Here is a 16,435-nt window from a genome sequence, read left to right as displayed (position 1 = left end):
CTTGTTGCATTGGTTTAAAACACTCTGAGTGGTTCACCATCAAAAGGAAACCAAACTGACTTAATTGAGATTGGGCTGTTGGCTCTAACATCAGGAGGCAGGTTTAAGTTGAATCTTAATAGCCAAGAAGAAAGATCGCCTGTGCTAAGCTGGGATAGTTATTATTCCCTGCCACCTAAAGATGAAGGCAGACAATGTTTTTGCCTGCGTACGTCTATGTGAGTGTTTTTGTCTGTCTGTTACCAGAATATCTCATGAACCACTAGATGGATTTTAATGAAATTATCATTTGATATTCATCTACAGCTAAGTACCATTTGGAGCTAACCTCATTGAAGATAGCCGCCACATCCCATTAACTTTAAAATTATTATCTATTTTCGTGTTTTCAACAGATACTGAGCTAAAATGTGTTGCAAAAGTAGCTGAGCATTGCCTCTAACAAATACTTAAAGCAAGGCAGATTGTCATCTTTGCCTAAAACATTGGCTGTAATTGTTGGAGTCAACCCTGTTTGTCTGTTAGCGAAGTATCTCATGAAACACTAGACAAATTTTAATAATTTTCAGAAAGTCATCATTTGAAGTAAATTACGACTGATTACCTTTTTTATGAAGTCATTTCAGTTAACGTTAGCTAACACAAAAATACCTAGAACTGTTTTACAGATATGAAGTTTTGTTGGCAGTAGCTGAGACTCTTCCACTGATCATGACACCTTACACTATTGCATTAAGCAAAACATTATTCTCTAGGTTTGACCAAATGGCTATAGCTTTGTTTAAAACTTGAGCATGAAAGGCAGCGGGCGATATGCATTCCTTTCAGGAATTCCTGAATTTATAACTGAACAAATGTGTTTGGTTTCATGCATTCGGAGCATTTTGGTCTGTGTTCTGCATGGACCAGGGATGTAGCAGGTAGCCATGACACCCTGGTTGCTTAGCTACATGAGTATCATAAACAGATTTCTCCCAAACTAAATCACTTTCCCTTTTTTGTTCTGTTCCCCTGTTTTGCTTTCATTACTGGGCAAACAAAATGGGATGGGATGGGGGGGGGGGAACTGTCAAGTACCCTTTTCTATCATTTGCAAGCATTAAACCAAATTGCCTGTTTAGCTGCGTTTATGTTCATTAAACTGTCGATGGAGGATAAAAACGGGAGCACAAGTACTGAAAAAGAGTTTCTGAGTGTTGTGTTGTGGTGCATAATTACAGTGGAGTCACTCATCTGTAGTGTCTGCAAGTGCGTTATTAAACCGCCACTGGATGACACGCTGTGAGTCATTAGACTCTGCTGTTAGAGGCCTAATCACTGGGTACGCACTCACACACACGAACACACACACGATCCTCCACATTCACTTGTTCTTTTATTAAATTGTACAAGAAGGTGAAAACAAATTGTCTTGTGCATTTCTAATAGTTTCCATCCCAACTTATAAAGAAATACATTCTGATCGCATTTTACACATAAAGCTCTTTTTTTTTTTTTTTTCCCCCCAAATAAAAGGCTCTAAGTTATCTAAAGTTTCTCATCTGAAAGTTGCTGAATATACAGTTCATGAATACCTTATGCTAATGAAAGGCTGTGCTTGTTAAAGGAACACGCTCTTATTTGGTCCCATTAATGGAGTATGTAGTCTTAGGATCTTGAAGTATTTCCACCTTCATTTACTATCAAATTGCAATATGAAGATTTAAAAACTGTTGCCATGGCAGCTCATGATTAAAAATATATAATTAGGGAGTATTTTTGCATTGCACACAAGAAAATGAAATAAACTCAGATTAATAGATTTGCTGAACTATTACTTCGTCTATTTTTGTCTATGGACATGACAAGCAATTTTGAAGAAGCCAAAAGTGATTTTACATTCAGCAGCCTCAGCACGGTCTCTGCTCAGCATGCGTACATTTACATCATAACACTGATGTTGTTCAGTTGAGGAAACGGCAAAAAAGCTAAACAAAGGTGTCATGTAAAGTATAGCAGTTTAATATTAATAATTGCACTAGTATGTTGTTTTTTCCGAGTTTTATAAACCTGAAAAATGATATGAAACATTTCTGTGTTCTAATATTGACATCACAGCTGATAAGGGGCTAACTGTTTGATAGAACATCACCTCAAAAATGACCAGACTATCCCTTTAAGCACATTTATCTGACATTGTTAATTAGTTTCTCCATTTGTTTTTTTTTTACAATGAACCAGTGATTATTAACACGCTCTGTTCTCAGTGTTGGCTTCTACAATTACTTTAAACATCAGTACGTTTGACCAACACACACAGATAGCAGTGAATGGATTGTTTTTGCCTTTAGCACTTCTACAAATGTTCCTGCATGGCTCTTTGTTTAGTATGTCATAATGTGCACGTTTGTATCTGGCCATCTCACTCGTATATATTTAGAATGTTGATGAAAATGTTGTATTGGGAATATTAAGTTTGTGTGTGTGCTTTTGTTCAGAAATGATTCATTATTTCAGCTGCAGCCCAGATGTCGTCCTCTCTCTGCGTCTCCTCCATTCCAGCGCTGTTTGTCGTCTCTTGTTTTCCTACATGAAACTTATCAGCCATACAGTATATGCACACAAAGAAGTGGAGGGGGTGTATTTGATGTCTCGCTCATCAGAACTCCCCACCGTCCACCCACTGTCAAATCCTGTCCCATTCAGATGAAGACAGTAGCAGCTGTGCTACAAGCCACAGGCAAAATTATAGTTTACGTTGTTTAGTTGATTTTTTTTTTAAATTTATCTTTTATTTTCTTGTAATGAATGGATAAACAGAACAGTAGCTGTTAGTGAAGTTAGGGGCTAGCCTTTTCTTCAAGGAATGCATATCACTTGCCACCTTTCATGCTAAAGTTTAGGAGTAAACTCATCTTACAATGTGAAATAGAGTTGTAGCAGTTTTGGTTACACCTTGAAAATAACACTATAATGGTATGAAACATTTTAATATCTTGCGTGACCTCACATGATTTGTTGGTGTTTGAACTATGTTTTGAAAATTACTGTCAGCTACTACCACACCCAATCTTAGCTCAGTAGCTGCAGAATTAGTTGACATATAGCCATTTGTGCTTTCCAAGGTCAGTGGGCTGTGGGGGTCATCTTGAGTTGGATTGATTCCAAAAACTGATTAGTTGTTAAGGTATATTGAATGATTACTCTCTGAAAGTTTCATAACAGTATAATCAATTCAGTGCTTCATGAAATATTTTGCTAACAAACTAAGATGTGCGAACACACCGAGGTAGTTACATGATCGATAACAATCCACTCTTTACTGTTTTTACTCCTACAAACATCAAGTTGATTCTAAACGTAGTACGTACAGCTAAAGAGTCATATTCTGAGAGAATAAAATAAAAGGCCTTGCATCCATACTGTACATTGAATCTAAGTGTGGATTCAGCCACCATGTCTCCACTCCAGCTGGGTACAGCTGTTATTGGGAGTTGTTTGCAGCCAGCTGGCATGCAGAAAGCATGGTCAACATGCAGCAGAAGGAATGAGCTGTCAAATCAGCGTGCAGCGGCGGAGCCCTGAACTCGCGCTCGTCTCTAACAAGTCACTTTCTGCGAAGCTGGCATGTCGGTGACGGCTGTTTTCTCTATTAAAACAGAGTTGGTGATCAGCTTGTCAGCTTGCAAGTGTACAGTTTTTCTTTGTGTGCCAGTGGGAGTGAATGTGGATGTATTTTTTTATTTATTTATTGCCGCCCCTCACTACTTTCGTCCTGTCTCCCCACAGGCCGAGCAGGATAGATCTGACTAAAGTGCTGCCAGTCACAACAGCAGATGCTCATGTTTCCTCTGCTCTCCCCTGCCTCCCCACACATCAGTGAGGTGGCAGGTGTGTCTGTGTGTGTGTTTTGTGTTCTGGCAGGACGAGACGCTCTAATCAGGCTGCCAGCAGCGCGTGTCAGAAAAGCACCCGTATGTGTGTGTTTACACAGTGCATCGATGTGGTGCCTACAAAATATAGAATCAGAGTACCTGCAAAGTGTTTTAAAATCTGCACTAGTGTTTTTACTTCACAGACCAAAAAAAAAAAAAAAAAATAGATGCAAAGGGGAGACATATGTGCTCTGCATGTGTCTGGGAGACTGAGTCAGTGATTTTATAGGCAGTAATTAATCTTTTTTTAATCCATTTTTTTGAAATGCTCCCTTCATCCGTCCCTTTAGATATTCTGCCTGGACTTACCTGTGAAGTTGTGTCCAAATTATTACTGCGTCATATCTTTAGAGAGATTTTAATGAGCAGAAAACCAGTGCTTTCACAGTTCTTCTTTTAACTGCTAAAAACAAGAGATATGCAGTTCATTGGGTGCTACTTTGTCTCTGCTGTGTAATGCATAATTGGATGTATTGAAACTTTCAGAGAGTAATTATTGGATGTACGTCTGCAACTGATTAACTTTTGTGTCAATCCAATTCAGGATGGCTGCCACAGCTAATCAACATAAGCCAACACCAAAACGGCTATAACCAGTTTTACAGATATTGAGCTCAAATGTGATGTGCTAGTAGCTGAGAGGCATTCACAACACGTACTCTGAGCTTGATATTCTTTTAAAACCGCATGAGAGTGCGCAGATCATTTTGACAAAACAGCTACAACTCTGACATTTCTAAACTTAAGATGATCTTATTACTTTGGCACGGAAGGCAGCAGGCGATATGCATTCCTTTTGCTTTGCTAGGCCTATATTACTTGTTTTAGGCTCATTTACATTTTCTTTCATAAATGAAGCTAAAACACAGTTCAATTCAGATATAAATGATAAAATCCTAAACAACAACTAAAAAAAAGGATTCCAATGGGAGTTTTCATGTCTGTGCGCTTGATTGAACAATGTGTGTTGCAGGTGGATAGCGTGTGACCCCTGTTAATGGTGATGTCTGACATGTGTAACATTTGTGAGAATGCCCATTTAAGGCAAACTTCATTTATTAAGCCTTAACAAGTAGTTTTCAACCAAACTGTGACAGTTGTGTGAAAGTAACTCATCTGCGAAAACAAGTCTTTTAAATTAATCCAAATGTTAACTTATGAAGCTTTTCTATCGTTTGCTTTTTAACTTACCAGACATGAACTTAAACAATGTCTCAATACCAGTATTACTAGGTAGCTACAGAAAAATAAATTTCAGGGGATCTGAGGCCTAAACATGTCCAGCATGAACCAGGCATAGATCATGATAATTATCCATTGAGGATTAGTCACTTTGTGGCAGCTTGCTGACATCAGAAGTTTTTAAACCAGCTCATTATTGAACCACATTGCGGAACAAGTGTCACATATTTGTGATTTGTTTTGTATATGACATGTGTTCATGTGACACTTCCAGGTGTAGAGTCTGTAAGCACTTAAAGGTGTGGTGAGTTCTTGCTTTGTGATTGTTGAATGGACATAAAAGAACAGCTAAAGTGGAAGGAACTGCAACAGCTGATGCCCTTTAACCTTTTAAAGCTTTTGATCTGGTGCCGAGCTTCTTGTGATTGGATGTATGGTCCTCTGTGTTCAGGTGCAGGAAATCTGTTGACTCACAGTCAAAGAAAAAGTTAGCAGGTCCTGTGAAATCCACCTGCAGAGGAATCACTTTAAGATAAATTAATAAACCAACGATTGTATTGAACTTCTTTAATAAATGTTCAGTTTCATTGTGTAGGCAGTTCTATGCAAACATCCCTCATATCTTTAGATCTTCCGTTCAGGGAGGTTTAAAATGTGCACAAACCTGTAGTGTTTTTATTTCATTGAGGCTGAAATCGGTTTTCCTATAATAATTACCCCTCTATTAACTTAAAAAACATCATAGATTCAAAGAAAATACAAAGGTTTAGTGTGATGTTGCTGACAGGAGACTGACAGCACATTTCCCACTCAGCTGATGTGATTTGGTGGTTGCTGGCATCTCAGTCAGCAAAGGCATCGGATGCCCGTACATGTGCAGCGAAGACCACTATGACCCCAACTGTCAGCACACATTTTCTTCAAAAAAAACAAGGCTTCTGAATGGCTGTACATCATGGCCTACAGTAATCACACACACAAAAATAAATCTTCATTTTGCTTTCTGATTTTAGCACTGAGGTGCCGCTGTCCATTAAAGCTAACATTATCCCCCAAAACAACTCCAGGTGAGATGAAGTAACCTCTTTTCAGACAGGAGTATTAGCCCTGGGCATGTATTATGAGACAGAGTAGACACTCAGTGACTAATCTCAAACTACATCTACATTGTCAGTTGATTTAAAGCCAACTGTTTATGCAATATAAATATTTTTTTTCTATTGAAATAAAGGTTCAAGATTTTTTTTTTTCTTTTATTTGGAGTCAAATGTTTTCTTCTAGTAGTACAAAGTGTTTTATTGTTCGGTTTCTTGTGACTGTCTCATTTAATTTCAAATTTAAAAATTAATTCAATAATTCATGGAATCAGCCCCCCTCCTGCTCATAAATTAATTTACTCCTTTGCCCCCCCCATCGTCAGATTTCCTCTTTTTCTGTGCGACGTGAAACCCTCAGTCGGAAAGAGATGGATTTGATATTTCCCTTGGGAAATTAATAGTACAGTGCATTTCTGGACCAGATACAGATTAAAAACTGGGTCCTATTATAAACCCATTAACCTAGTCATTAGGATCTGTGGAAAGATGGAATACGTGGGTGTCTAATTTTAGTTCAACGCTGTCACCACTGATCCTAATTCTTGCCTTCAGGCCACATAAAGGAAATGAAGTATTACCCTTTGAACATGGGCCCCTTTATGTCACCAAAACCTTACCATAAGTTCAGATGTCATGGCTTCAACTGCATTTCTTTTTAGCACCATCTTGTACAAACATGAACAGTTTATAAATCTTTGAAGCCAAACTCATAAATCTCTTGAACAAAACTGGTAATGTGAGAATGCTGAAAGTGGTCTGAATTCTCTTCTTCTCTGTCATTTCATTTAGAGCCTTGCAACTGCAGCAGAAAACTTTCAAAAACAACACGAGTGGAGGGTCGACAGCGAGGTGAGTGGCCACAATGCAATCATTAACACGAGCTGTGTTACACACACAGATCAAGTGGTGCTGTGAACAGCATACAATCAGAGGGGAAGTGTTAACAGTTCATTATGGTTGGAATAATTAGAAACCTCATTACAGTGACAATACTGTTTTAATAACTGTGATAAAGATGGAACGATATCTTACAAAACGAGCTGAAGAACACCAGGCATGGGCATGAACACACACACTTCCATTAATCTGAATATTAACAATCCATTAAATGGGAGCTCATGGCTGATAAAATGAACTTATTAAATAATCTGATCACATTCACACTCAGTGGTTCTAATAGGTCTTTATGCACTGTTGATGCTGTGTTTTAGCTCCAGCTTTTTTCATTTCCAGTGCAAAATGTGTCCCTTTTTCCCTGCAGCCTTTTAACAAATGACTGATACTTGAAAGAAATTCAACTTTGCCTTTTAATCCAATTAGTTTTAAAGTCTCCCCAGAGCCGTTTCCCCATACCTTAATCATTAAATGTTTCTGCATTATTCAAAGTCGTGCATATTTTCTTGTGCTGAAAAAAATAAAAGGCAAAACTGCATCTCAGGGGATGGTTTGACATATCCACTACAACTCAGTTTGACTGCTTGACTATTTATTTTTATGCCTTTTTACTTTATAAAACCAGGATTTTCTACTATATTTCCAGACTGTAAACACAAGAACACCAGTTTTCGTTTTAACAAAAAACTTGGTATTATAAAAATGATTTATCTATGAAATTGTTGATCAGTGTATCAGAGGAATGTATTTTATTCATCTTAAAAGTTGGTTAAAAGATTAGTAGTTTTGTCAAATTCTGATCTTTATATTTACAGTTAAAGTAGAGGTAATTTATGCAGGTGGATTTTACTTCTTAAGCTTCTGTTAAGCCTGATAAATCTTCTGCTTATTGCTTCTTTGACATAAATCTCCTCACTATATGAGCCCCTGTGACATGGTGCATTAGGCCAATTAATATAGTGTAATCACTGCTGTGCTGGTTATAAGAAAGCTAAAGAAGCATGCTAAGTAATGTGTACAGTGCAGTTAAAAAGTATTCCCCTTTACAGATTTCCTTTGTTTTTGCTTTTTTGTCATGTTTCAGATCATCAAACAAATGTTAAGATCAGAGATATTTGAGTAAATACAAAATAAATGTTTTAATGATTTAATCAATTAAGGGAATAAAAGCTACCCAAACCAACCTAGCCCTGTGAGGAAAAAGTATTGCCCCCTAAACCTAATAACTGGTTGTGCCACCCTTGGTGACACCAACTGCAATCAAGCATTTGCAATAACTAGCAATGGATCTGTTTCATGGCTGTGGAGGAATTTTGCTGCTGTGCTTCAGACCATTGGCCTTCTGCAGAACCCCCCCTGTGAGTTTGAGCTGAAACTGATAGGCAGACATTCTCCTTCAGGGTTTTCATGTAGAGAGAAGAATTCATTGTTCCATCAGCTACAACAAGTTGTCCAGGCTCTGAAGCAGCAAAGCAGCCCCAGACTACCACCACTGTGTCTGATTGTTGGCATGATCTACATTTTCTGAAATGTGGTGTTTAGTTTTATGCCAGATGTAACAGGACACATACCTTTCAAAACGTTCTGCTTTTGTCCCATCAGTCCACAGAATATTGTCCCAAATATGTTTGATCATCAAGATGTTTTTAGCAAATGTGAGGTTTTGCATTTGTGTTCTTTTTGGTTAGCTGTCGCTTTGGCTTTGGTACTGTCCAATGGATGCCAGTTTTGCCCTTTGTCTCTTTCTTATTGTTGAATCACTGACCTTAACTGAGGCAAGTGATCCCTGCAGAACCTTAGATGATGATCTGGGTTCCTTTGGGACCTCCTGGATGAATCACTGAAGTGCCCTTAGAGTGGTTTTAGTGGGCTGGCCACTCCTGGGAGGGTGTACCACTGCTCCATGTTGTCTCCATTTGTGGATAACTGCTCTACTTAAGTGATTTTCTTATTCTGCAAGTCTGCCAGTAGTTAGACCTGAACGTGGCTAGTGAAATTAAACTAAAAAACACAATATATTCAACAAGGTATTATCTTAGAATTAATATACACATTTGTTTGCCAATCTGAAACAAAAAAGCCAAAACAGTGGAATTCTGAAAATTGCTTTTCCTCAGCAATGTATCATGTGCATTTATGCTCATGTGTAATCTCATCTTTCATCACTGGGGCAGTACTACTGGGCATCTCTCTCAGCTGACTATTAACACTTAAAACTACGCACGTTCAGATTTTTGTTTAATTTGGCACAAATTCAACTCTTGGAGTTAAGTTAAAACTAACAGCTTGAAAAAGATCAATATGATTTGTGAATATTGTTATTTTCCCCACATCAGGTGTTCTTGGACACAGTAACGGTGTGATAGTGAGACATCAATTTAAACATCACCTCTACAGATTGTTATATAACATGATGGTATCAAATGTTCCCAGTATCATATATAAAAAGCGTATGCTGATTAACCTAGCTTGACAAAGTAATTAGTGATCAAGTCTCCTGTTATTAGCCCTTTTACATGTAAATTGCTGTGACTCTGAAAGCGGATACTAGAGTTTGACTCGGTGTGTTCAGCTAAATAACTTGTCATGTAAATACAATCCCTTTAAGCTAACATAACAGTAGACTTGCTGTGTGTGACTCTAGAGTTAGTCGACAGGTGGTGGGAGTCAGTGAGCCGGCTCTGTGGCTCCCGGGCATCATAACGTCAACAGCGAGGCTAGCTCGTTAGCGCCGGGCTAGCGTGTGTACTGACAGGAAGCCCGCAGCAGTGCAAACACCACAAAAATTAAATCCACAGCTGAAATATGGAAGCAGGTTTACCTTTGCTAATTTGCGTTTTTAACTGAATTAATCTCTTTTGGTCTCAAGATTTTTATGAAATGCTTTTATCCTCAAGCAAAGTTTTTTTGTTTTTGTTCGGAAATGCACATTCATTTTTAACACTTTTCATTATTTAATTTGTGACTTGTGCACAATTTAAGTTGTCAGCACCAGTTACGTTTAGTACATTTATTTTTAATTTCTTTTGTTCGAATTGCTGTCATTTAGTAATGCTCCACATTACACATGTACAACCAATCAAACAAATGCCCATACTAAGCCACATTCATCTGTTATCCTGTTTTTATGTAAAAAAAAAAACAAAACTCAATTATGTCAGTCTTTAAAACATTTTGCTTTTCTTGCTCATCCTCCTCATGTTCTCTTTGTTGTTCTTTTGATCTCTTTGCAGGCCAACAAACTACTTTACTACAATGCCAAAGATCGTGTAAGTACATCTTAACTAATCTAATGTGATGCGGATTCTTTAACAAACACTGACAGAAAAATGTTTATCCTGCTCTATGAAATACAGATACAAAGGTAACAAACATAGTAACATGGTTTACTGAAAACCTGTGAAAGTCGCCCACCTTTTTCCTCAGACAGAACTGTTGCTTAGAGTCTGTGTAAAACTCTAAACGCCTTCCTTGGCCTCAGATGTCACCTGCCTGCTCTGATAAACAGGAATCGGCATCTTGTTTATTTCCACTTTTCCACGAGGGAAAGAAACACCCACCCACCTCACATCAATGTCACTCTAAATTTTACTGACAGACCCTCAGCCCACTAAATATTACACTGTCTGAATATGTGCAATTTTCTCCTGCTGCCTATAATTTCTATTTTGCTTCCCAGTCTGCCAAAATGAACATTTTAGTGAATTCTCACAGTTGAGTCTGTCAAAATAAGAGGCATCTGTTCTGTATTGTACTTTCACAAATGCCTATAATGCCCCAAATGGGTCAGAAGGTGATTTGTATCTCTTCAGCTTATGGTTTTTATTTTTATTTTCGCTCAGGTCAATAAGACAGTACTACTGGAAAAACAGAAGAAAGAAGACGATAAGAACAACCGGTTCATTCCAGATGATTTGGATTTTGACCCAGACTTCAAACGGCTTGTCTCCTACAACACCACCGCCGTCCATATCCCTACAGACATCTATGAAGGCTGTAAGTTGATACACACACACACACACGCATTAAAGAAATGCAGTTCTAACTCTCCTATTGTGTTCCGCTCACATTGGACACTTTCAGAAGTTTTCCTGTTATACATTATTTCTTCTATAGAAACCTTTCGTACCAGAATCATTCCCCCACAAGAACCATTCTCACAATCACGTGTATACAACCTTTCTCGCTTTTCTGATGTATAGTTTTTTGTTTGTTTGTTTTTTGGAGGTCTTGCTCGCAAATCTATGGCAGCACAATGTCAAAATGAGATACTGTTACTGAGGCTCTCTATCATATTGTTGATTATAAACAGTAATGACTTGGAGAGACGACAGGAACTTAACATGGAAGATCCTATATAGGAGGAAGTGACAGAAGATGATACAGAATATGATCCAGACCAAAAGACAACTGGTGTGGAACAATCCAGAAGTTCTCAGAAAGAATTTGATAAAAGAACAACTTATTGCATAGCATTTGGTGATATGAGATATATATGTGATGCTATACCCTCCTACAAGACCATAGAAGGGTAAAAACTCTTAACATAGTTTTTTTTGTTGTTGTTTTGTTTTTTTAATTAGCTCTTAAAAGAAACAAAACTTGAAATAGACTAAATCTATCAAGCAGTTATGGAGATTACACATTGCGATCAAATAAAAATTGACTTCAACTTTAGAGAGAATGAATAAATTTAAGTTTATCTTTAAATAGCCTCTCTTTACCCCAGTCATCACTATTCCTGGTTTCTACAGTAAACTTCCATCATGTGGACATGGCTGCATTGTAGACGGCTCTACAAGAAGCTATTCAAGTCTATAAATAGTCAAAATTCCAACTATCAAGTGGTCAACACTCTTTACTCTGGTCTCCAGCTGCTCCTTTCCCTCACGTTGACTCCAGCAACTAAATCTGGCAGTTTCACAGCTTGTTTGGACTTCCAGCGTTGATGGGTCTTTCTGGAGATCAGCTGTGTTCGTTTGAAGCTCCTCTAGATTTCTGCTCTGTTTGTTTCTCCTGCATACATAGGTCATCTTCATACGGGTTCTTAATCACTCCCTTAATGGTCACATCTTATGACCAATTATTGCATTTTAATTACTCAGCCAGTAACGGAACATTCGACTGGTTGTTTTTGTTGGCTGATGCACCAGTGTTTGACACAGAAATGACTGACTCAAAGGTTCTGATGATCCTCCTACTTTTCATTAAACAACTCTATCTTTTTATTAGGTTTGACTTGGAGTAACTTAGTCTGGTTTAATAAGAATATTACCATAATGCGTACATATTGGCATAGCATTACACATTAGCATGGTAATATATTCTGCTGGTGCATCATGGCCATGAAACTTGTTTTTTTATGAAATATGAGAGTACACAGGTAAAACAATAGACAATTATAGGCAAGTAATGGGAAAACACAGACATAAATACAAAGCATAAATGGTAACAATGTTGGTGCATTGGGTATTTCATGTTCCTTGTTGTAGATTTTGCGCACCAAGTTAGAAGGAGGGTGGTTTGGAAAGTTTAATGAAAGCTTTTTATAAAATAGTCAGATTTATTTCAATAATCCTCATTTGCAAATTTAGCTCTCTGATAAAAGGAAAGTTGTGTAAATGCAGCAGGGCCAGGTGTAGTAGTCAGTTTCCTTCTTTGGCAAATATTTCAGTTCAGTTCTGAGTTCACTTTAATTAGTGTCAATTCATGACAAGTTATCTTGAAGCATTTTACAAAAAAGGCAACAATTCTGTCTAAAACAACCAAACTCTGATTCAAATAAAGTTACCATTTAATTATAATACAATACATTTAGATTTGTTAGCTTATTAAGTGCCAATCAATTAAATCGTCTCACAAAACCAACAGCAATAAAGTTATACTGCTAACAATCATAAAAAGAAATGATGAATCTGCATCCTAACTCTTTAATAACTTTAGGTCATCTAGAGCTACTTAAATATGACATATATTGGACCACGAGTTCAGGGCAGCCACATAGTTGAGCTCCGTATAAATGAATTTGCTTCAGCTAATCCATATCGTCTATGAATTTAGCTGATAAATCTCCCGCAGAGAGCTCAGTGTAAACGGCCTTAGCCATCCTACCTCCCCAACAAGCTGCTTTGCAGCCCATCTGAGCTCCAGCTCTTCCTGTTCAGATGGTGTTTAACTTGGTGTCATGTAACAAGTGGGAGTTCCCAGAACAGAATCATACTGCCAAATACTCTCTTTAGTTTTGTTCCATTGAAATTAATAGATTATAGTTACAGTAAAAAGTGGATGTCACACATTTTTATGTGTTTGAACGTATAATCAGCCATGTTTCTAGCCAAGTATCAGAAGGTGATTTTAGAGATCTTAATGTGAGCTAATTGGATATTTCATCCCACATGTAGATCATGTAGATTTCCCTTCATTAGGTGATCTATAAAAGGTAACTGATCTTAGTTGGGAGAGCAGAACAGAACACTGTGTGAGTGGCAGGCATATCCTTGGGGTTATTAGTGTGTTATTCTAGGACACTGATGAGTACAATGCAAGGGCGCTCTGAGGAACACAATTAGGGTGCAAGAATGTCTGAGTACACACACACACAGTATTAGTCGTGTCCTTCCTTGGGGAAACCCTTTTTGGCATAAACAGATGTAGGATTGGTTTATCAGGAAGATGACACAGGAACATTCTTTATAAATAAAGACATCATGCAGGTGACACCTTTGAGACCAGTGGCTCTATATTAATGTTAAAGACATGCAGCTACACAGGCTGGGAGGCCTTTTAAAAATAAATCTTCAGAGCAGCAGAGTAGTTTTGTTATTATTAGGCATATGTTAAAATGTAATACCTTATTTAGTGCTTCTTGGCAGGGATTGAACAATATTAATTTTAGTAATGATCTTCACAGTGGCTCTGCTAACTACAGTGAGCTTAGTCACATGACTTTAACGTCCTTATAGAGCGAGTCACTCCCTATGAACTGAACTATAAATGTGCAGTGACGGGCCTCAGAGGCCTCTGACTGTGCAGACATTTTGTCATTGCCAAATGGCCAAATGCACTTGGTTATTTTTACAAGTAGCAGCTATAATGATGAGAGGGGGAGAGGGTCTTGGATGGGAAGAAGCACGAGGGGTGGGGTTGGGCTCTGTGGGATTCAATCATCTTTTTTACTCTAAGTAGACTACTGGCAGCTTGGCTCAGGGTAGAGTTTGACTCTTTACAAGCTTACAAAAAGATTGAGATTTTTTTTTCAATATTTTCTTAAAACGGATTATGTCATCTTCAATTAGTGAAAATGTTTTTGGCCCTAGTTTTTGATTAATCTTTTAAAAATGCATCTAATACGAGTTTGAGACTGATTTATCTGTCCTTATTGTCTAACAAAGTCATAACTGATTTACTATATATATATATATATATATATATATATTAAAGTTTGATACCAGTACTTGCCATAGGAACAGTGCATTTTTACAAACTGTCACTTTTGATGAGTATTTCACACAATATTGATAATAAATGAAGGATCCACTGATGATCCTCATTTCCTTTCTTGCCTTTATCTGGTCCTAACAAGGAAATCAACTGCAGCCTGCACCCACTTAGAGTTTCTACATAAACACCCACCCTAATTCCATCATATTCCTTCTTAAAGGTTTCTGAACCTCCAAGGACATTGTAGCTTTCATCTAATCTCTACTGTTTTAATTAGCAACTTTGACTAAAAAAGCAACCTTTGAAAGAAAAAAATGTTTTTGAAGAATAAGAAATTATATTTTATCAACTGAAAATGAGTAAATACTATAATTAACTAATCGGATCAAGAAAACCAGTGGGTGTCAGGTAGCTGAAATGTTCAGAAGGAACATCTTGGAGTTTTGTTTTTTTGGGTGAGGGAGCAGTTTGTATCAGTAACTGCTGGCCCAGCTGTCTGGAGCATACAAAATACAGTGAGCTTATACACATTATTTGGCATTTTAAGAAGGTGACATTGAGATCTTACTTGGTGCAGCGACCTTTACATAATCTACCATCTTAATAACAACTTTTTTGGGCTTTTTTGGGGGTTTATTACAAAAATTACTGCCTGCAGAGCACTCTAATACTTAAATTATTACCAATTGGACTAATTTTTCAAGCTTGTCTTTTTTTTACACTTTTTTTATTTATTAATTTATTTTACAAATTAATCAAAATATTTTTTTGTCTTTGCTCCCCTCCCTTTTTTATTCCTTTTTAGTTTCAGTCCAGGCAATTTATTACACAATGTCACCCAGGATGCTAGGGGTCAAGGAGAAAAATGTGCCTCTAACTTTAAAAGTAAAATTTACATGAACATATTGTTCAAGATTACAAGAAAGAATAAAAATCAAGTTTGTTTGTTTGTTTGTTTTTCCCCAGCTGCTGTAGTTATACAAACTTCTGTCTAGTTTTCCTTTGACTATTGTAATATACTGCTGGCCAGTATGAGTGTACTGTTTTGTTAATTCAGCACATAATGACTTGTAATATTATTGAGAAGTATACTGCTGTAGCTACGTTTAACTTTATGAATGACTAAACAGCAACATATAATCTTTCTTGTGCTCATGTGCCAACCAGTGTGCAGCTTGTTGCAGTTGCTCCTAATGTCAGCTTTAATAATTTGTTGGGTTTTTTTCACCTTTTTTTTCATATGTAACTTAGTGAGTTTATTGTTTCCCCTCCCCACAGGGATTAATGTAATAGAACTGAAACACCTGTTGCATGCTGAAAACAATAAATGGACAACAAGCTCACAAGTAAGCCAGGTTGTTATCTCTACCTAGACCAGTAGGTGTCACTAATTATTGCACACTGAACCTTTTAACAGTGCTTGTTTTAATAAAATTTGCAGAAAGTAATTAGATGTACATCTACAATGGGTTAACCTTTGTAGCCAACATAGTTCAAGACAGCTGCTATAGCCAACTGACTACAAAGAAAATTAAAAAAAAAAACAGAAAAATTAACTAGAATTCAGTCAATTTTACAGATACTGACCTAAAGGATGATATGCCTGCCACCTTCAAAGTTTCCATTGCATTTCTTGCAGAAAACAATACACCCCGTTACCTTTTGTTAACAGTTATGGTGTTTAGTTGATGGCCCTTTTGGCTGCAGTGAACTGATTGTGCACACATTTGTGCTAGCAGTTTGCCCTCCTCCAGTTTCGAAGCTGTTGGGATTTGGTTGCTGTTCTTTTCGGTGCAGTTGTGACGCTGCACTCGTGTTGTTACTCTCACTTACACTCTAAAAAGACTAGCTGCCATGCTGCTGCCTCTCCGGCTGGCCAGCACAGACAGCGTTGCCATGGTGATTTGT

The 16,435-nt window shown here is 37.5% G+C and overlaps 1 protein-coding gene across 4 annotated transcripts in view; it reads left to right on the top strand.

The window, feature by feature from the left end:
* The window catches only part of cacna2d1a (calcium channel, voltage-dependent, alpha 2/delta subunit 1a), a 91,950-nt gene that overhangs the window by 24,423 nt on the left and 51,092 nt on the right, over window positions 1-16,435 (top strand). For all 4 annotated transcript variants that reach the window (XM_017414830.3, XM_037981369.1, XM_017414829.3 and 1 more), the window contains exons 4-6: window positions 6,983-7,042; window positions 10,321-10,356; window positions 10,930-11,083. In XM_017414830.3, the coding sequence (XP_017270319.1) occupies window positions 6,983-7,042; window positions 10,321-10,356; window positions 10,930-11,083 (250 nt within the window). The remainder of the gene's footprint in view (window positions 1-6,982; window positions 7,043-10,320; window positions 10,357-10,929; window positions 11,084-16,435) is intronic.

The sequence above is a fragment of the Kryptolebias marmoratus genome, linkage group LG18 (genome assembly GCF_001649575.2).
Source record: "Kryptolebias marmoratus isolate JLee-2015 linkage group LG18, ASM164957v2, whole genome shotgun sequence".
Lineage (NCBI taxonomy): Eukaryota > Metazoa > Chordata > Actinopteri > Cyprinodontiformes > Rivulidae > Kryptolebias > Kryptolebias marmoratus.
The sequence above is the reverse complement of the archived record's forward strand: the minus strand, read 5'-3'. Positions and strand labels throughout refer to the sequence as shown.